The sequence below is a fragment of the Gracilinanus agilis genome, chromosome 4 (genome assembly GCF_016433145.1).
Source record: "Gracilinanus agilis isolate LMUSP501 chromosome 4, AgileGrace, whole genome shotgun sequence".
In the NCBI taxonomy this organism is placed as follows: Eukaryota; Metazoa; Chordata; class Mammalia; order Didelphimorphia; family Didelphidae; genus Gracilinanus; species Gracilinanus agilis.
Window position 1 is genome coordinate 361814880 of NC_058133.1, and position 17281 is coordinate 361832160.

Consider the following 17281-nt stretch of genomic DNA (forward strand, 5'->3'; position numbering starts at 1 on the left):
GTGGGGGGGTGGGAGGGTGGGGAAGGGAGGTCTTCGTCTTGCGGGGGGCCGGGGGGAGTGATGGTGCCTGCCCAGGAGGAGTCTTCCTCGGGGCTCGTTATGAACTCCAGTCCTCCGCCTCAGGGGGGCGTCTCCTCTCAGCCCTCCGAGGGACCCGAGACACCAGCGGAGAAGGAAGAGGTGACGGGGTCCCCTAGTCGAGCCACGCACGTACCCCCCGAAGGCGGCTGGGGCTGGGTAGTGATGCTGGCCGCCATGTGGTGCAACGGGTCGGTATTCGGTATCCAGAACGCGTGCGGGGTGCTCTTCGTGTCCATGCTGGAGACCTTCGGCTCCAAAGAGGACACGGCGATGGTGTTTAAGACAGGTGAGACGCCGCACCGGGCCCTGCCTGCCGCTTGTGCCTGGCCCTCTAGCCAAGCAGCTTGATCTCATCACACGCGTGTGTGTGTGTGTGTGTGTGTGTGTGTGTGTGTGTGTGTGTGTGTGTGTACGGTGGAGGGAGGAGTGTCTTTGTATGCCTCTCAGTCCACTTGTCCGTCAGTCCATCTGTCTTGCAAGCGCTGGCGTCTTGTAGCCCCTTCCTAGTGTGTCTTGGGATAGGTCTCTCAGCCGCTGGGACACATACAGTTTCCCTCCCTCATCCTCCCTGCGGAGGGGGGCGTTGAAGAGCATTAAGACTAAGAACCAACAGCAAAGAGTCTTTTCAGTTTTGAAAAAAAAGGGGGGGGGGAGCTCACGACACCTTGCAGCCATCATTTTACACAGTCACTAGCAAGGGGTTGTAATAGACATCCTGTGCAGTTGGGAGATAAGGCGTCAGGATTATAGTGATTTACCTACCCCAAGGTCATGGCAAGTTCTGAAGCCAGAAACACACGGTGCTAAATATACAAAGTGTTTCACCTCAGCTATGCCTGCTGGAAGTAGCTGGCATTTGACATTAGAAAGGTGAAAAGTGTGTGTGTGGGTGCCCGTTCTGTTTTGGTCTTTGACTCCCCTTTTTCGCCATTTAATGATAATAAAAATGATACTGCTTCAGCCAAAATTTTAAAAAAAAATCTGTGAGCTAGTTGTTGCACTGCTAATTAACTTGCTTGAACAAAAATCAAAAGTCTGCTTGCCACAATAGAATGTAATGGACTTCTCTACTAACACCAGTGCAATGATCTAGGACAATTCTGAGGGACTTATGAGAAAGATCGCTATCCACATCCAGAGAAAGAACTGTGGGAGTAGAAACACAGAAGAAAGACATTTCCTTGATCACATGGTTCCGATGGGGATAGGATTGGGGATGTAGACTCTAAATGATCACTCTCTTGCAAATATTAATATGGCAATAGGTCTTGATCCATTAATGATACTTGTAAAACCCGGTTGAATTGCACCTTGGCTAGGGGAGGGGGATTGGGGGACGATAGGGAAAGAACATGAATCATGTAACCATGGAAAAATATTCTAAATTAATTAAAGTTTTAAAAAAAAGTCTGCCTGCCAGGTAGGGAACTAAACATGCCTCTCTCCAACTTTTGCCTTAATCTTTACATTTTTCCCAATTTATTTTAATATTTTTGTCTTCTGGGCACATAAATGGAATCGTACAGAAATTAAATATTTTTAATTTAATAATATTTAAATATAAATAAATAAATGTTTTGGTACTAAGTTTAACCTGGAATCTGTCACCTGAAATAGCAATTGCATGGCGATGTTTTAAATGCTATGGGTAGGTCCTGAAACTGCAGAAGTCTAAGCTTACTAGGTTAAAGAGTAGCTAGAATATAGTTAGAAGACAAATGTGCTCCTAAAATTAGTGATATTATAGGCAAGGATGACCCATCATCTTTCCCCCTTTCCCTTTAAAAAAAATTTCTTGGATATCCATAATGAAAAAGAGCAGAGAAGAAGTAAGTAGTTGTCTGGGGAATATTCCCTGCTTAAATGTCAATATAATGCTAAAAGATGAGTGTATACTAGAGCATTCTTTGGCCGGGGATCTCTAGGAGTAGAGTTACAGAGATTACAAATATAGGCTCTGTGATAGCATTCAATCTAGTCGCCTTTGTGGGATTTTTTCCTAATTTAGATGAATAGAGCCCTCTGTCTTAAAGTAGTAATCTGTGTTTGGAGGCTTGAGGAGAGGTGCTTTTGTATGCAAATTTCTCCTGGAACAGGATCAGGGAAAGAACCTGATTTAGTTCCACTTTAATCTCTTTGGCATCCCTCCTTCTAGTTGTGTCCAACATTTGTCAGATTTATTTTGTTTTAGTCACATTTATATACATATATTCAAATACATATCATACCTACAGTTAAGCTAGGAACTTAAATATTTACTGTTTATATGTTGATGTGTATGTGCTATTTCTAGCCTAAATTGGATTTTTAAATTCTATCAGGGCAAGGATCTTGCCTTATGTTTTCTACCCCGATCCATAGATATTTAGTACAGTGCCGGGTATCACTTGCACAACTGGTAAATATTAATGGAATGCCAGAGGTGGGAAAATTAAGCTCAGCAAGTCATAAAGCAGTGCTGGAATATAGCTTGTAAGCCAACTGTTAATGGCATATTCTGAAGTATGTTTCCTACTCCCCTGCTCGAGGTTTGAGAGGTTTGAAAATGTGATCAGTTTGAGCAATGGAGTATTCAGGCTTTTTAGTTTTGATAGTATGTTGCTGAATTATTTCTGACTTAACAATTGCTTTTTTTTTTTTCTCTACTCTTCAAATCATATCTAGCACCGAATTCAGCAGGTTTGCCTTAAATATAAGAGTACAGATCCCACATTTAGGACTTAGATGAAATTTTCAGAAAGAAATGGGAATGCAGGCTGTTTCCAAGAGATATTTATTGGGATTCCCAAACTTAAATAAGAATGGGTTCCTGTAGAGTTTTCAAATCCGCTGGTAAGTTCGACTTTCTTAGCTCCTTTGGCCAGGGAATTTCCAGGGTCATGTATTCAGCCAAGTCAGAGGTTTTGTAGCTTTTACTTTTCCTGTTCCATATCCGTCCTCTTGCCTTTATGTATAGTAGAATAGTGTTAAATGGGGGAAAAATACACAGAACTACCAAAGTAGTAAGAAAAACCATTGTTTAATCAGAATAGGGTTAAGTCCAATATTTGGCCCTTTACTCAGAGTCTGGTGCCACACTTTCCCGGGAGTGCCACCGCACTAGATGATGACTTCAAGGAGCCATTAAAGTTGGGGAAACTTAAATACCTTTCTAGGGAACTTGGGGACTAAAGACAGAGGGATAGTTAATTGACTTACAATGACAATAAAGTAAAATGAGGAGTTCCATACAAGAATTAACTGTGAGGGGCTGATGTTTTACAAAGGACACAAAAGGGAAAGACCCAGCCAATGGTTGGGCCACCTGGGTAAAGGACTTTGGCCAAAGGGGAGAAACCACAGGGACAAAAGAGATACTTAACACACCCCTACCTAAACTTCTTTAAGGCCCATTGTAAGTCTGAGACTAGTGAAGTTGGACTTTCCTTCAGGGAGGAATTCATTTGTGACAAAGTCAAACCTGAGGCTTTCACCTTCAAGCTAAGTAAGCTGAGGTTCATTAAATCTTTCTAGGCTACAAGTTTGGGGGCTTCTAGATTCCACATCGACAGTAGTAACTGAATTTAGAGGACACTCCAAATGGTACTCATTGACTGGCTATGTTGTGGATGCTTTCTTTTCAAGTTATTGTGACAGTAAAAACACATATGAACAGAATGTGCTTCTGTAAATTTGTAGATAATATTGCCCCCAAAATGCTTGGAGTCAAGTTGAAATTGTTTGATTTGTTGGGAATCTTGTGCCTAGGGTTTTCCAGGTCTGGTATTTGTAGGATGATTTTAGTTTTCAAAATTCTCTCCTGTTTAATTTAAAATTATCCTCATAATGACTGGGAATGTGGAACGGTGGATATAGACCTGACCTAGAAACCAAGACAATTTGGTTTGAACAAGCTTTAACATATACTGACCAAATGGGCAGCTAGATGATGAAGTAGATAGAGTGCTGGTCCTGGAGTCAAAAAAGACTCATTTTCCTGAGTTCAAATCTGGCCTCAGACACGACTGAAATAACTGCATTACAACAACAACCATATAATTCTGGGCAAGTCACTTAATCTTTAAAGCTCTAAGCAGCTTTCTAATACTATAAATTGCAGAGAGGTTGCAGATATTATTATATATAGGGAGTTTCCTTTTAGTACTATGCCCATGAAATCTCAGGCTCAGTTACTACTTCCATTTTGTGAATTAGATGGTGTGCAGGTATTATTAACTAAATTTTTACAGATAAGAAATGTGCAAAGTGGTATTAATTTGTTCAGGCAGAGTATACAGGTAGAACTGAGCTTAGAACCTCATTGTTGGGTGCCTTGTGCATTCCATAACTCCTTGAGTGATTAGAAACAATGGAAGATAGACAAAAAGGTTCTTTGAAGGCAGGTTATGATCATTAATTTTGAACTCAACAATTGAATTAATTATTAGAATGTTCCAGTTATTCATATCTGTGTTTTACTTAAATTAAGCCTATCATATATTTCATTGTGGAATAAGGTTTTTGGAAGGCTATTTTATTTGGTGACTTGAATTTGAATTGAAAATAAAAGTATGGTTTTCATTAAAGATTAGAATCTAATCTTAATGGAGTGGAAGCCTTAGGTAACACTGGTGGATAGGTTGTAAAGTTTTCCTTTCCTTGGATTTCTCTGAAGATACTTGGAGACCTTTTGACCTTAGTCACCACCTCCTTTTCCTAGTGACCTGAAAGTAGTTCTCTATTCTGTTACAAAAGATTATTGATAGTTTAAAGTGTTACTCTGCCTGTAATTAGAATTTATTAAACTAACTTTTGTGCCTGGATTAGTGCTGAGATTACAAAGAAAGGAAAACAAACAAATTTCTGAGCTCTGACCTCAAGGAACTCCCATTTTAGTGGCGGAGATAATGAGTAAATAATTTTGAATATACTTGTTATATACATCATCAATGGAGTGTTATCTCAACTGGGTGTGAAGTAGATGCCAAAATTTGAGCCCTATTTTGAAGGAAGTGGGCTCTTAAGTTATTGCAGCTGGATGAGGTGGTGGGAAATGGCATTGGCTACAAGTGGGTAAGGGCTCTGAAATTATCAGCAGCCTTCTTCACCTAATTTGTAAGAATGACTTTATTTTTGCCTATCTTCAGTTTGAGTTTCATTTTCTACAAGGGCGGGGCAGATAGTCAGAAGCCAATTGATTGATTAAAAAACTACATTAACCCCAGCAGTAGCTAACGTTGTGTGGTAGTATGTAATGCATAGACTTCAAGCACCCCCACTTGGTTGTTAGGAATAAACTGAGCATGAATAATTGAGAAAGGGTATGAGGTAATATGTAGAACCTTAGATTTGGCACCAATAGACCTGGATCCCAATTTAACCACTTTAGGTATGAATTCTGAGAGCCTTAGTTTTTCCCATCTGCAAAATGGGATTGTAATACTTATATTACTTTAAAGAGCAATGTAATTTTTAGAATACTTTGAACTCACTAATACATGTCTTCCAATAAAAGAAGTGAGAGTGAAAATAGACATTTTAGGGGGATGGAGGATACTGAATTTTTCCTATTGAAAAAGAATATATAAGTATCTTTAAAAAACCTGTATTTTTCTTTACAAATTAAAAATTGTTACAGTGGTATTGGTCAGTGAATAATTTAATAGCACTCTAATGAAAGAAAAACTTATTTGTCTCTGTTTACTTTTATTTCATGACACTTTCCCATAAATCTTCCTTAGTGTCTTGCTTGTAAACTAGTTTATTTAATTCTTGCTTGCCTTTCTTCCAAGAAAAGTGGGGAGGGGGGAGATTTTTTTCCCCTGAATGATTTGTTTTCTCTTTCCTCCTCCTCCCCCTAATCTAATAAAAGTCATTTAGGACCCTCTCAGAAGTGTAATTTAAAGTACCTTTTAAGAAAAAAATAAAATCTACCTTTATGATTCAGAAGTATCAGACTAAGAACCAGGTTTACTGGAGCTGGACAAGATCTTAGAACTATCCACTAGTTTAACAAGCCCTCTTTCCATATGGGAAAACTGGCATCCATGCTATGTTCTAGCAATTCTTCTTTACTGAAATACTTTTAAGGACTCATTTTCATCATTATGGGTATTTCCTTTACTGGTAGGTATTGCAGTCCCTCCTTATATTAATAGACAGTGTTTGTGAGTTGTTGTGACTGAAAAAAATGTGTCAACATATAGCCAATCTTCTGGTCATAAACCTTACCAGAAACAGCATAAAGTAGTGGAAAGAACATTGGTCTTGGAGTCCAAAGTTTGAGTTCTAATTCTTTCACTTACCAGCCATGTGGTCATGTACCAGTTTTTCTGAACTTCAGTTTCCTTAATGATATTTGTAATACTCATAGGATACATGATTACCAAGTCTACCAATAGAAGTAGCTTTTATATCCATTCTATTCCCATTGCTACCGTTCCAATACAAGCTCCAATCAATTCCCCACCTGCTGTTATAGTAACTTTCTGATGTCTTCCAAACTCCATAATCATCTACTCCCAATCCATCTTTTTTTTTTTTTTTTTTTTTTTTGCTGCTAGATTACTCTTAGGAAAAGGAATTGACAAAACACTCTAGTATCTTTGCTGAGAAAACCTCATAACCAGTATTGGCATGATATGGTCTATAGGGTCACAAAGAATCAGACATGACTGAACAACAACAGATTACTTTTCCTTATGTCCAAGTCTGATCTCATCACTAATCTGCTCAAAAACTTTCTGTGGCTTTCTATTGCCTGTTGAATACAATTCAGTTTTTTAAACCTATATCCGTGGATCTCTACCATCTGGCAGTACTCAACTTCTTTATAATTTCCCTCCACATTCCCTACACTGGAGCCAAACTGGACCCAGTTCAATTAGCACCTGTTCCAAGAAGCCTTCTTTGATATTCCCTTTAGAAATTTGTCCCTTGGACTTTGCATAGCACTTACTTATATCTCTCTTAAACTTCTTAAATACTTTATTACTTCAAAGACCCTTAATTTTATCAGTTATATATATTCCTCTCCTGTTGTAGATCAGATCTTAGGGTCATTCATTGATCAAGAGCTATAGAGAAGACCTTTGAGGCCAGGTGGCCTAGCCTACCCTGACCCCCCCACCCTCACACATAAACACTTTTTTTCTTCAGATGAGAAAACAGGCCCAAGGACCTTTTATTTCTTATCTAGTTGGCTTGTGTATTCCATTCATAGGTGGATCCCATCTGGCCAAGTCTCAGTGGTATTCCTACCCCAATCTCCTTTTAAACCAGATAAATTATTTATTAAAGAGACCTCCACCAATGCAGATCAACAAGAATTCTACAACATAACTTTGGTAGTAGACTAGTCTATTTCATTCAGGCCATCAAGATGACTTGTCCTGGGTCACAGAGTCAGTATGCGTTAGAAGCAGGATTTCTCTCATCTATAAAATGGGGATAATAATAGTACTTACTTCCAGGGTTGTTACGGGGATCAAATGACAACAAATAGCTTTATAAATCATAAGCCTGTATATAAACACTAGCTAATGTGATCATTATTACTACTAGTAATAGTACTATAATAGTTATTTGTTTATACCTCATCTCAAAATAGCAAGCTCCCTGAAAGAAACGATTGGTTTATTCTTCTTAGTGTAGAATGTTCCCAATGCCTACTACACTAGTATATATACACTGGTAGACATACACTATGCAGTAGTGTATAACAGAGAGATGAGGTGCTACCTTTACCAGTGTTTCCTAGCTGCTTGAAGTTGGTAAGACTCATTTTCCTAAGTTCAAATCTGTCCTCAGATACTTACTTGGTGTATAGCCTTATTTGCCTCAGTTCCTCATCTGCAATATGATCTGGAGAAGATGGCAAGCCACTCCAGCATCTCTGCCAAGAAATCCCCAAATGGGGTCACAAAGAATCAGACACAACTGAAATGACTAAACAACACACTGCTACTACATAGTGTAGTTGGGATTTGAATTCAGGTTTCTCAAATTCCCAGCATCAGTCATATGTGGAAGTATCTTTGTGTGCATAAATATAAATGTAAATTTCTTCTTCCCCTGCTGACTTCTCACCCTTTGAGATCAAGTAATAAGAATTTATTATAAGTTAATTATGCTAGAAGAGTGTGGCTACAAAAAATAAAAGCAAAAAGTACCTTCCCTCAAGGAACTTACATTCTAATTAGGAAAAGAAGGCTATAACTTCAATACATATGAGTGGCTTGGTATTAACTTTTTTACTCTCCAAATAGATTTCTGTTAACTGTTCCTGCCCAATCTTCAGGAGCTAGAACTGGCACTGATACTGAAATCCCTGAACCAGCTAAGAAACTCAACAACTCAACTCTGCCAGGGAACACTTCAAGTACAAGCTTGTCAGGTAGGGTCAAGAAAGGAGAGTCATCTTTAGCTACAGATTATTTGTACTGCTCTCTTCAGGTGTGAGACCACAGTATGATTGTCAGAAGCAGTAATCACCATCAGTCTAGCAGTCATTTTAGAAGACAAATCATACCTTCATCAGCTGTTCTGAAAGCTGCAGATTCTGCTTATCCATCCCTTTTGGGGGGGTGGGGTAGGGGAAGAAGGGTTAGGAGTAAGAAGGAGAAGACCATTGATTTGGTCTATTTTTAAACAATTTATTGATTTTTAAAAAAAATGTCAGTCATTTTTCAGATCCAACTCTCCCTCAACTCACTTAACCTTCATTTATAATAACAAAGAAAAATGCCAAAGTAATGTAAACTGATACTGGGACCACATCTGAAAGTATATACAACATTCCACAACCACAATCTTCCACGTTTCCAATGAAAAGAGAGAAGTACATTTCTTTGTTTCTTCTTGGGGATAATCTTGGTTTTACAAGTTTAGCTACATTATTGTAGTCATTGCATGTTAATTTTCTGGTTCTACTTATTTTTTTTTAATTAAAACCCTTACCTTCCGTCTTAGAATCAATACTGGGTATTGGTTCTAAGGCAGAAGAATGATAAGGGCTAGGTAATGGGAGTTAAGTGACTTGCCCAGGGTCATACAGCTAGGAAGTGTCTTCGGCCAGATTTGAACCCACGACCTCCTGTCTCTGGGCCTGACTCTCAATCCACTGAGCCACCCAGCTGCCACCCAGTGCAGCGTGGGGGGGGGGAGGGGGCGTTCTACTTATTTTATTCATCAGTTTATTTACAAACTTTATTATATTTCCTTGAATTCCTCACTAATCGTTTCTTATAGGAAAATAACATTTCATTATATTTGCAGAACCCAGTTTTTGTGGCTATTCAGTCATTTCAGTCTTCTTTAATTCTTTGTGACGCCATTTGGGATTTTTTGGGCAAAGATACTAAAGTAGTTTGCCATTTCCTTCTCTAGTTCATTTTACAGACAAGGAAACTGAGGCAAGCAGAGTTTAGACTTGCCCAGGGTCACACATCTAGTGAGTCTAAATTTGAACCTAGGCCTTCCTGACTATTCCCAAATTGAGGAACATTCATTTTGTTTCTAGTTTTTTTGTTACCACAAACCACAAACTGATGCTGTAAACTATAAAGCCAGAAGGGAAATAAAATTTAAAAAAAAACCCATTCAGATCATTTGAACAAATGCTTCAGTTAGGATTAGTGTCATTCCAGTACATTCACTTTTATAAGTTTGCTTCAATTATGTCGGATAGTTTATTCCTAAAGGACAGGTCTAGCCACATTACTTTCATGCTGAGGAAATGAGTGCTTTTTCTTGCCTCTAAGATTCAATCCGGCAATAAACAAGTACTAAACATCTGTAATGTACTGGGCACTGTCCTAAGGGATAGGGATACAAGGAAAAGCAAAAGTCAAGTCTGTATTCCCAAGAGTTCATGGTCAAATGGGTGAAACAATATGCAAAGAACTATGTCTAAGCAAGCTAATATATAGGATAAACTGGAACTGAACCACAGAGGGAAGCCACTAGAATGAAGGAGTTATCCTCCCTATAGAAAGACTCCCTATAAAAAGTGAGATTTGAGCTGGTATTTGGAAGAAGGTAGGGAAGCCAAGAGGAAGAGATGAGGAAGGAGAAAACCATTGGAAATAGCCAGTAAAAATGACTGAGAGTCTGAAGTTGGGATATGGAGTCTCTTGTATGAGGAACAGGGGGCTAGGGGTGGAAGTTATGTATGAAAATACTGGAAATTTTTTTTGGTGGTGGTGGGAGGTTATGAAGGGCTTTGAAGAAGTGATTTTATATTTGATCCTGGAGATGATAGGGAGCCACTGGAGTTAGAGGGAGTTGGAGGGGGTGAAGCATGGTCAGACATGCACTTTATGAAGACCTCTGACAGCAAGAGCTTGGAGGGTGGGCTAGGGTGGGGAGAGACTTGTGGCAGGCAGACCAACCAGTAGGCTATTGCAGCAGTTCAGGCTTGGGATGATGACAGCTACACTAGGATAGTGACAGTATGTTTACATGTGTGTGTGTGTTGTGTGGCACATGTGAAAAATGTTACAAAGATAAAATTAATAGGCCTTGCCAACAGAATGGATGTGGGGATGGGGTAGGAAGAGATTAAGGAATGGAGGATGATACCTGGGTTGTGAGCATGAAGGACTGGGAGGATATTGCCTAGAGTATAGGGAAGTTAGGAAGGAGGGAGAATTTGGGGGGAATAATAATGAGTTGAGTTTTGGACGTGTTGAGTTTACAATGCCTTCTGGACTTCCAGTCTCAGATGTTCAATAGGCCATTCTGAGAAGAGAACCTCAAGGTTCAAAGAGGAGATTAGGATGGATAAGTAGATTCTAGAATCATCTGCATAGAGATGAAAATTGAATTCATGGGAGATAATGAGATCACCAAGGGAAACATACACACATAGATATATGGAGAAGAAGGGAGGAGAGTGGTAGAGAGGATAGAATAATTTAGGATAACCACTGTTAGTGATCAAGACCTGGATAAAGGTACAGAAAAGGAGGAGTTATACAGATATGAGGAGAAGCAGGATAGAGTAGTGCCCTAGAAACCTGGGGAAAAGTGTATAGAGGAGAATAAAGTGATTGCCAGATGGCCAAAGTATGACAGTTAAGAAAAGGACATTAGATAGTGGCAATTGAGACCATTAGTAACTTTGGAAAGAGCAGGTTTTTTTTTTTTTTAATGAAGTCAGAAGCCAGACTGCAAAAAAGAAAGTGTGAGAGGAAGTAGATGCACCTATTTAATGGCCTTTTTAAGGAATAGCAACTAGTTGGCACTTGGACCTGGAGTCAGGAAGATTAGTCTTCTTGAGTTCAAATCAAGTCACTTTGTTTGCCTCCAGTTTCTTCATCAGTAAAATGAACTGGAGAAGGAAATGGCAAACCACTCCAGTATCTTTTCCAAGAATATGAGATCATGAAGAATCAGACATGACTGGGAAACAATTGAACATTCTTAAGGAATATAAACTCCTCTTTTAGGGCATTTAAGGCCCTTCACAGTATGGCCTTAACTTAGCATTTCAAGCTCATCATCCCTCATATTTCTTTTTTCCATTCACATTAGCCTCCTTGCTGTTTCCCTTTTATGACATTCTATCCCCTGCATCTGTGGCATTACAAAAGTTGCTTATCCCATCCCTTGAATGCTTTCCTATTTCACCTAAATTACTTCGTGTTTACTATGTATATATGTCTTATAATTGTTTGTTTACACCTTCTTTACTCCTCTCTGTCCCTCAATTTGTCTCTATAGCTCCATCTTATACCCCAAAACCTAGGACATAGTAAGTGTTCAATAAATAATAGTTGAATTGAATTGGCATATATGGAACCTTTTTATGTTTAGCTTCCTTAGCGCCCTTCACCCAAAGGTGAGATCTCTGGACTTAAGGATGTTAATAGTTTACTGATTTTTCTTACATAATTCCATATTGTTTTTCAGAATGGTTGGACCAATTTAAAGCTCCATCCATAGGATATTATTATGTTTATAGCCCTGAAACCACTCAAAAAAAGTCCCATTGTTTTTCACTTTTGTCACTTGTCATTTGCTGAGTATGAGATGAAACATCAAATTTGTCTTGATTTACTTATCTTTTTTTTTAAACCCTTAACTTCTGAGTATTGGCTCCTAGGTGGAAGAGTGGTAAGGGTAGGCAATGGGGGTCAAGTGACTTGCCTAGGGTCACATAGCTGGGAAGTGTCTGAGGTCAGATTTGAACCTAGGACCTCCTGTCTCTAGGCCTGGCTCTCAAACTACTGAGCTACCCAGCTGCCCCCCCCCCCCCCCATTTACTTATCTTTTAATTATTGATTTGGAATAGTCTTCTGTATGATAGTTGAGAGTTTGCATTTCTTCTCTTGTTTTGTTCATCTCCATTGACCACTTATGTATTACGAAGTGTCTTTGATTCTTATATATTGAGTAGTTTAATATCTGTTTTGCATATTAGATGTTTATCAAAGAATTTCCTTTCCACTTACAGTTTTCTTTTTTCTCTTAGCCTGTTAATTTTATGTAACAAAATATCTATTCTCTAATTTAATTATTTTGTTTATTGTTTGTATAGTTAATTGCTGGTCTCCTGATGCATCCAGAAAGGAGGAATAAAGAAAATTTGGATTCAGTATAACTCTCACTGACACATACACAATGAATTTGTTTCTGGCTTTATATAGTACTTAACTCATGTCTCTAGCTCATAAGACAAGGAAAATTTTAGGTTATTTTTTTTTAACCCTTACCTTCCACACCTAGAATCAACACTATGTATTGGTTCCAAGGCAGAAGAGCAGTAAGGGCTAGGCAATGTCTCTAGGCCTGGCTCTCAATCTACTGAGCCACCCAGCTGCCCCTCCCCCCCCCCCCAGTTTTTCTGATGATGTTTTGTAGTCTGGAAATCATGCGATAGAAAAGAATTCCATCACAATAATTTACAAATAAAGGTTCTATATAATAGCATTTACATCTTAGAAAGTCTTCATAGAAATATTGCTTTGTTATGGTGAATTTTCCACAACAAACCATGTAAGAGTCATTCTCACAGAATTAATGAAGGTCATAAGGGAATGAGCTTTTAAATTAATTTCTTCTAACTATTTCATTTTAGAGTTGAAGAAACTGAGGTTTAGACATACGAAGTGGGACTTGATCATCTTTATATATTCCTTCCAAGAGGAGAGCCTCATTGAGTTGTTTGCATTGTAGTGGGTAGGGGTAGAGAAGAGAGACTAAAGTTAAATAGAACTGATGCTTTGTAAGTGAACCTGAACCTGTAATATGCAATAAAAAGTAGGAAATGTTATATATACACTGTTGTTTCAAAACTTGAGTCTTTTGGTATTCTTGTTGGCTTATAGTGAATAAGTTTAGGTTAGGTTCATCTTGAGTGCTTGAGGTAAGGAGAAATAAGAAAGTGATGGTAATGGTTACCTTATGAAAGCTCAGCTTCCTTCCTTGAGTTCCCTCACTATCACCTGATTTATTAAAGTTCTCAAATTACCTTGTTTTATTCAAATTTTTGCATGTTTTCTCTTTTCTCCTCCTAGAATATAAAGTTATGAAGGCTTAAGGCAGTTTTGTTTTTTAATCTTTGTAACCCTGTAGGCACTTAATGCACATGTGTTGAGCCAAATGGGATTTGATAGAAAAGAAATATGGTACTTTAAGTATGGAAGAAATTTTAGAGATTTTTTTTGCAGATGAGGAAAACAGACCCAGACAGATGAAGAAAATCATTCAAGTTCATAAGTAATTAAGAGCCAATAGAGAAAAATTAAACAAAAAAAATTTTAGAACATTTTAGAACACTCTTTGAAATAGTCTTTTAATTACAGAATATGCATTTAAGAGTACCCATGGGGGTGGGGGTTGTGGGGTGGAGGTAGAGATAGACCAAGAGATGGGAGATCTTGGGTTCAAATCTAGCATCAGGTACTTCTTACTGTGTGTCCCAGGGCAAGTCACTTACTCCTTATTGTCTAGCCTTTACTGCTCTTTTGCCTTGGAACCAATATACAGTAAGATATAGTTTTAAAAGGAAAGAGAATGTATAGTTTTTGTGTGTGACTTTAATGTTACTCATCAACTTTGTGTATATCATATTATATTGAAGAACTTTATAGCAAGTGTCCTTGTTGAACTTGTTGAAACAGTTGTCAATTTACTTACTAGAAGTATTCCATTGAGACTCAGTTATAAACAACTCACTCATAAACAGTTTCTAGCTTTCCAGCTTTCTTTATTCCAGTATCCTTAGGGGAAGAGATGGCAGCCCCTCAGCTCCACTTTTGTGGTACCCTACCTCAAGCAGCCACCCACCCAGGAACTAATTATGTGGCAAATTAAGTCAAAAAAAGTTCTTTCTCTGGATGTGGGTAGCATCTTTCTCATAAATCCCTCAGAATTGTCCTGGGTCATTGCATTGCTGCTAGTACAGAAGTCCATTACATTTGATTTTTACCACAGTGTATCCATCTCTGTGTACAATGTCCTTCTGGTTCTGCTCCTTTCACTCTGCATCAATTCCTGGAGGTCTTTCCAGTTCACATGGAATTCCTCCAGTTTATTATTCCTTTGAGCATAATAGTATTCCATCACCAACAGATAGCACAATTTGTTCAATCATTCCCCAATTGAAGGGCATCCCCTTATTTTCCAATTTTTTGCCACCATAAAGAGCTCGGCTATAAATATTTTTGTACAAGTCTTTTTCCCTATGATCTCTTTGGGTTATAAACCCAGCAGTGATATGACTGGATCAAAGGGCAGGCTGTCTTTTAGCCCTCTTTGGATAGTTCCAAATTGCCATCCAGGATGGTTGGATCAATTCACAACTCCACCATGCAGCAATGCATTAATATCACAATTTTGCCACGTCCCCTCCAACATTTATTACTTTCCTTTGCTGTCATTTTAGCCAATCTGCTAGGTGTGAGGTGGTACGTTAGAGTTGTTTTGACTTGCATTTCTCTAATTATAAGAGATTTAGAACATTTTTTCATGTGCTTATTGATAGTTTTGATTTCTTTATCTGAAAATTGCCTATTCATGTCCCTTGTTCATTTATCAATTGGGGAATGTCTTGCTTTTTTGTACAACTGATTTAGCTCCTTATAAATTTGAGTATTTAGACCTTTGTCAGAGGTTTTTGTTATAAAGATTTCCCCCAATTTATTACTTCCCTTCTAATTTTGATTGCATTGGTTTTGTTTGTACAAAACCTTTTTAATTTAATGTAATCAAAATTATTTATTTTACATCTTGTAATATTTTCTAACTCTTGCTTGGTCTTAAAATCTTTCCTTTTCCATAGATATGACAGTTAAACTATTCTATGTTTACTTAATTTACTTATATTTTCCTTCTTTATATTCAGGTCATTCACCCATTCTGAATTTATTGTGGTGTAGGGTGTCAGAAGTTGATCTAAACTTAATCTCTCCCATACTGTTTTACAATTTTCCCAGCAGTTTTTGTCAAATAGTGGATTTTTGAACCAAAGCTGGGCTCTTTGGATTTATTATAGACTGTGTGAACCCTCATAATATTAATTGCTATTGATTCATAACAAGCAACCCTAGTGTCTACTATGCAGTGTCGCTAAAAACAAAACAAAACCCCTAAATCTCATATCCATGCCATCAAAGAGATAGCTATATGTTTGATAAGAAGGCATCATATACAAATGAGGCACCAAATATTGACAATTCTGTGATAAAGCATCTGGAAACAAAAGACCTTTTTTATTTTGTAGAAAGTGAAAAGTGAAAAGTAAAAAGTAAGAAGTACTGAGAAGGAAATTAATTGCCTAAGGCCAAGTTCCAAAGCTAGATTTGGAATCATGTGTAACCAACCAAAGTGTTTCTCATTCATTTCAAATGTTTCCTTTTGTTATGGTAATAGTAACACTTATGTATGTAGGGCTTTAAGTATTCTACAAAAGACTTTCACATCCTTTTATCCTTTTTCCTCTCTCTCTCTCTCTCTCTCTCTCTCTCTCTCTCTCTCTCTCTCTCTCTCTCTCTCTCTCTCTCTCTCTCCTTCAGGCTCCTGCTACCTGTTTTATCCTTGAAACCTGTAGGACACTTCTATTTCTCCCTTATCCCCCATCAGCCCCTGTATTGTATCTAGCTCCTAACAAAAAAAGAACTCAAAATATGTTCTTAGTATTACAATAGGATTATTACCTCCTTTGGTCTAAACATTAGATGTCTTAGTAATTCAGTTAAACATGTACTAGCTTTTTGTCTAACTGATTTGCTGCCTCATATTGGTTAAAAAAACCTTTTTTTTTATTCTTACCTTATGTGTTAAAATCAATACTATGTATTGCTTCCAAGGCAGAGGATTGGTAAGGTGTAGGTAATGAGTGATTTGCCCTGGGTCACACAGCTAGGAAGTATATGAGACCACATTTGAATCCAGGACCTCCCAACTCCAGGCTTGGTTTTCTATCCATTGAGACACCTTGCTGCCTCTTTATTGTTGATTTATATTGAATTTTAGTCTACCAAGCTCTTTACATTATGTATTGTGTGGCTACTTGTCTGATAGATGTTTTTGAACCATAGTGAAAGACTTAAAATTTAATAGGAATAAATGTGATCATATTATTTTTGTATATTGATTCAGTCTGCAGAGAATTTTTTGTCCCCACATTGTGATTCCATATTATTTTAGTTATGTACTTAACTACATGTCCCAGATATTTGGCATTGGCATTTTTGAGCCATACTCTATCTATAGCTTCTAATGCATTGATCCAAAAAGAGTAGAAGATAGAACCCTAACACACTTCATTAGGGAAATTTCCCTAGGTTGCCATGAACCTTTTAGTCAGCATCTTTTGCATGTGTCTGTTCAACCAGTTATGAATATATAATATTCACAATTAATATCGAATTATATATTAATAATTTATAATTATCAAAATTATTAAAAATAATATTATAATAAATGAATTATGGATATTTATATATATTTAAATCCTTACCTTCCATCTTAGAATCAATAAGGGCTAGTATAGTAGGAATAGTAGGAGGTGAATACTCTTTTCTTGGAATTTGTACCCAGGATGTGATGGAGAAATTCCTAAGAAATGTCAAAAAGATTCTAGAAAGTATAACTATGGATTTTGAACTTCTAAGCAAGAAGCTGAATAATTTAGGGCAGTGATGGGCAAACTAAAGCCCGTGGGCCAGATTGGGGGGGGGGCCTGAAATGTTCTATCCGGCTGTATGACATTATT

At 37.8% G+C, this 17281-nt stretch overlaps 1 protein-coding gene across 1 annotated transcript in view; it reads left to right on the forward strand.

The window, feature by feature from the left end:
- The first annotated feature begins 60 nt into the window (after positions 1 to 60).
- The window catches only part of SLC16A10 (solute carrier family 16 member 10), a 131137-nt gene continuing 113916 nt past the window's right edge, over positions 61 to 17281 (forward strand). Inside the window, exon 1 of the mRNA XM_044676717.1 lies at positions 61 to 367. Within this exon, the coding sequence (XP_044532652.1) occupies positions 61 to 367 (307 nt within the window). The remainder of the gene's footprint in view (positions 368 to 17281) is intronic.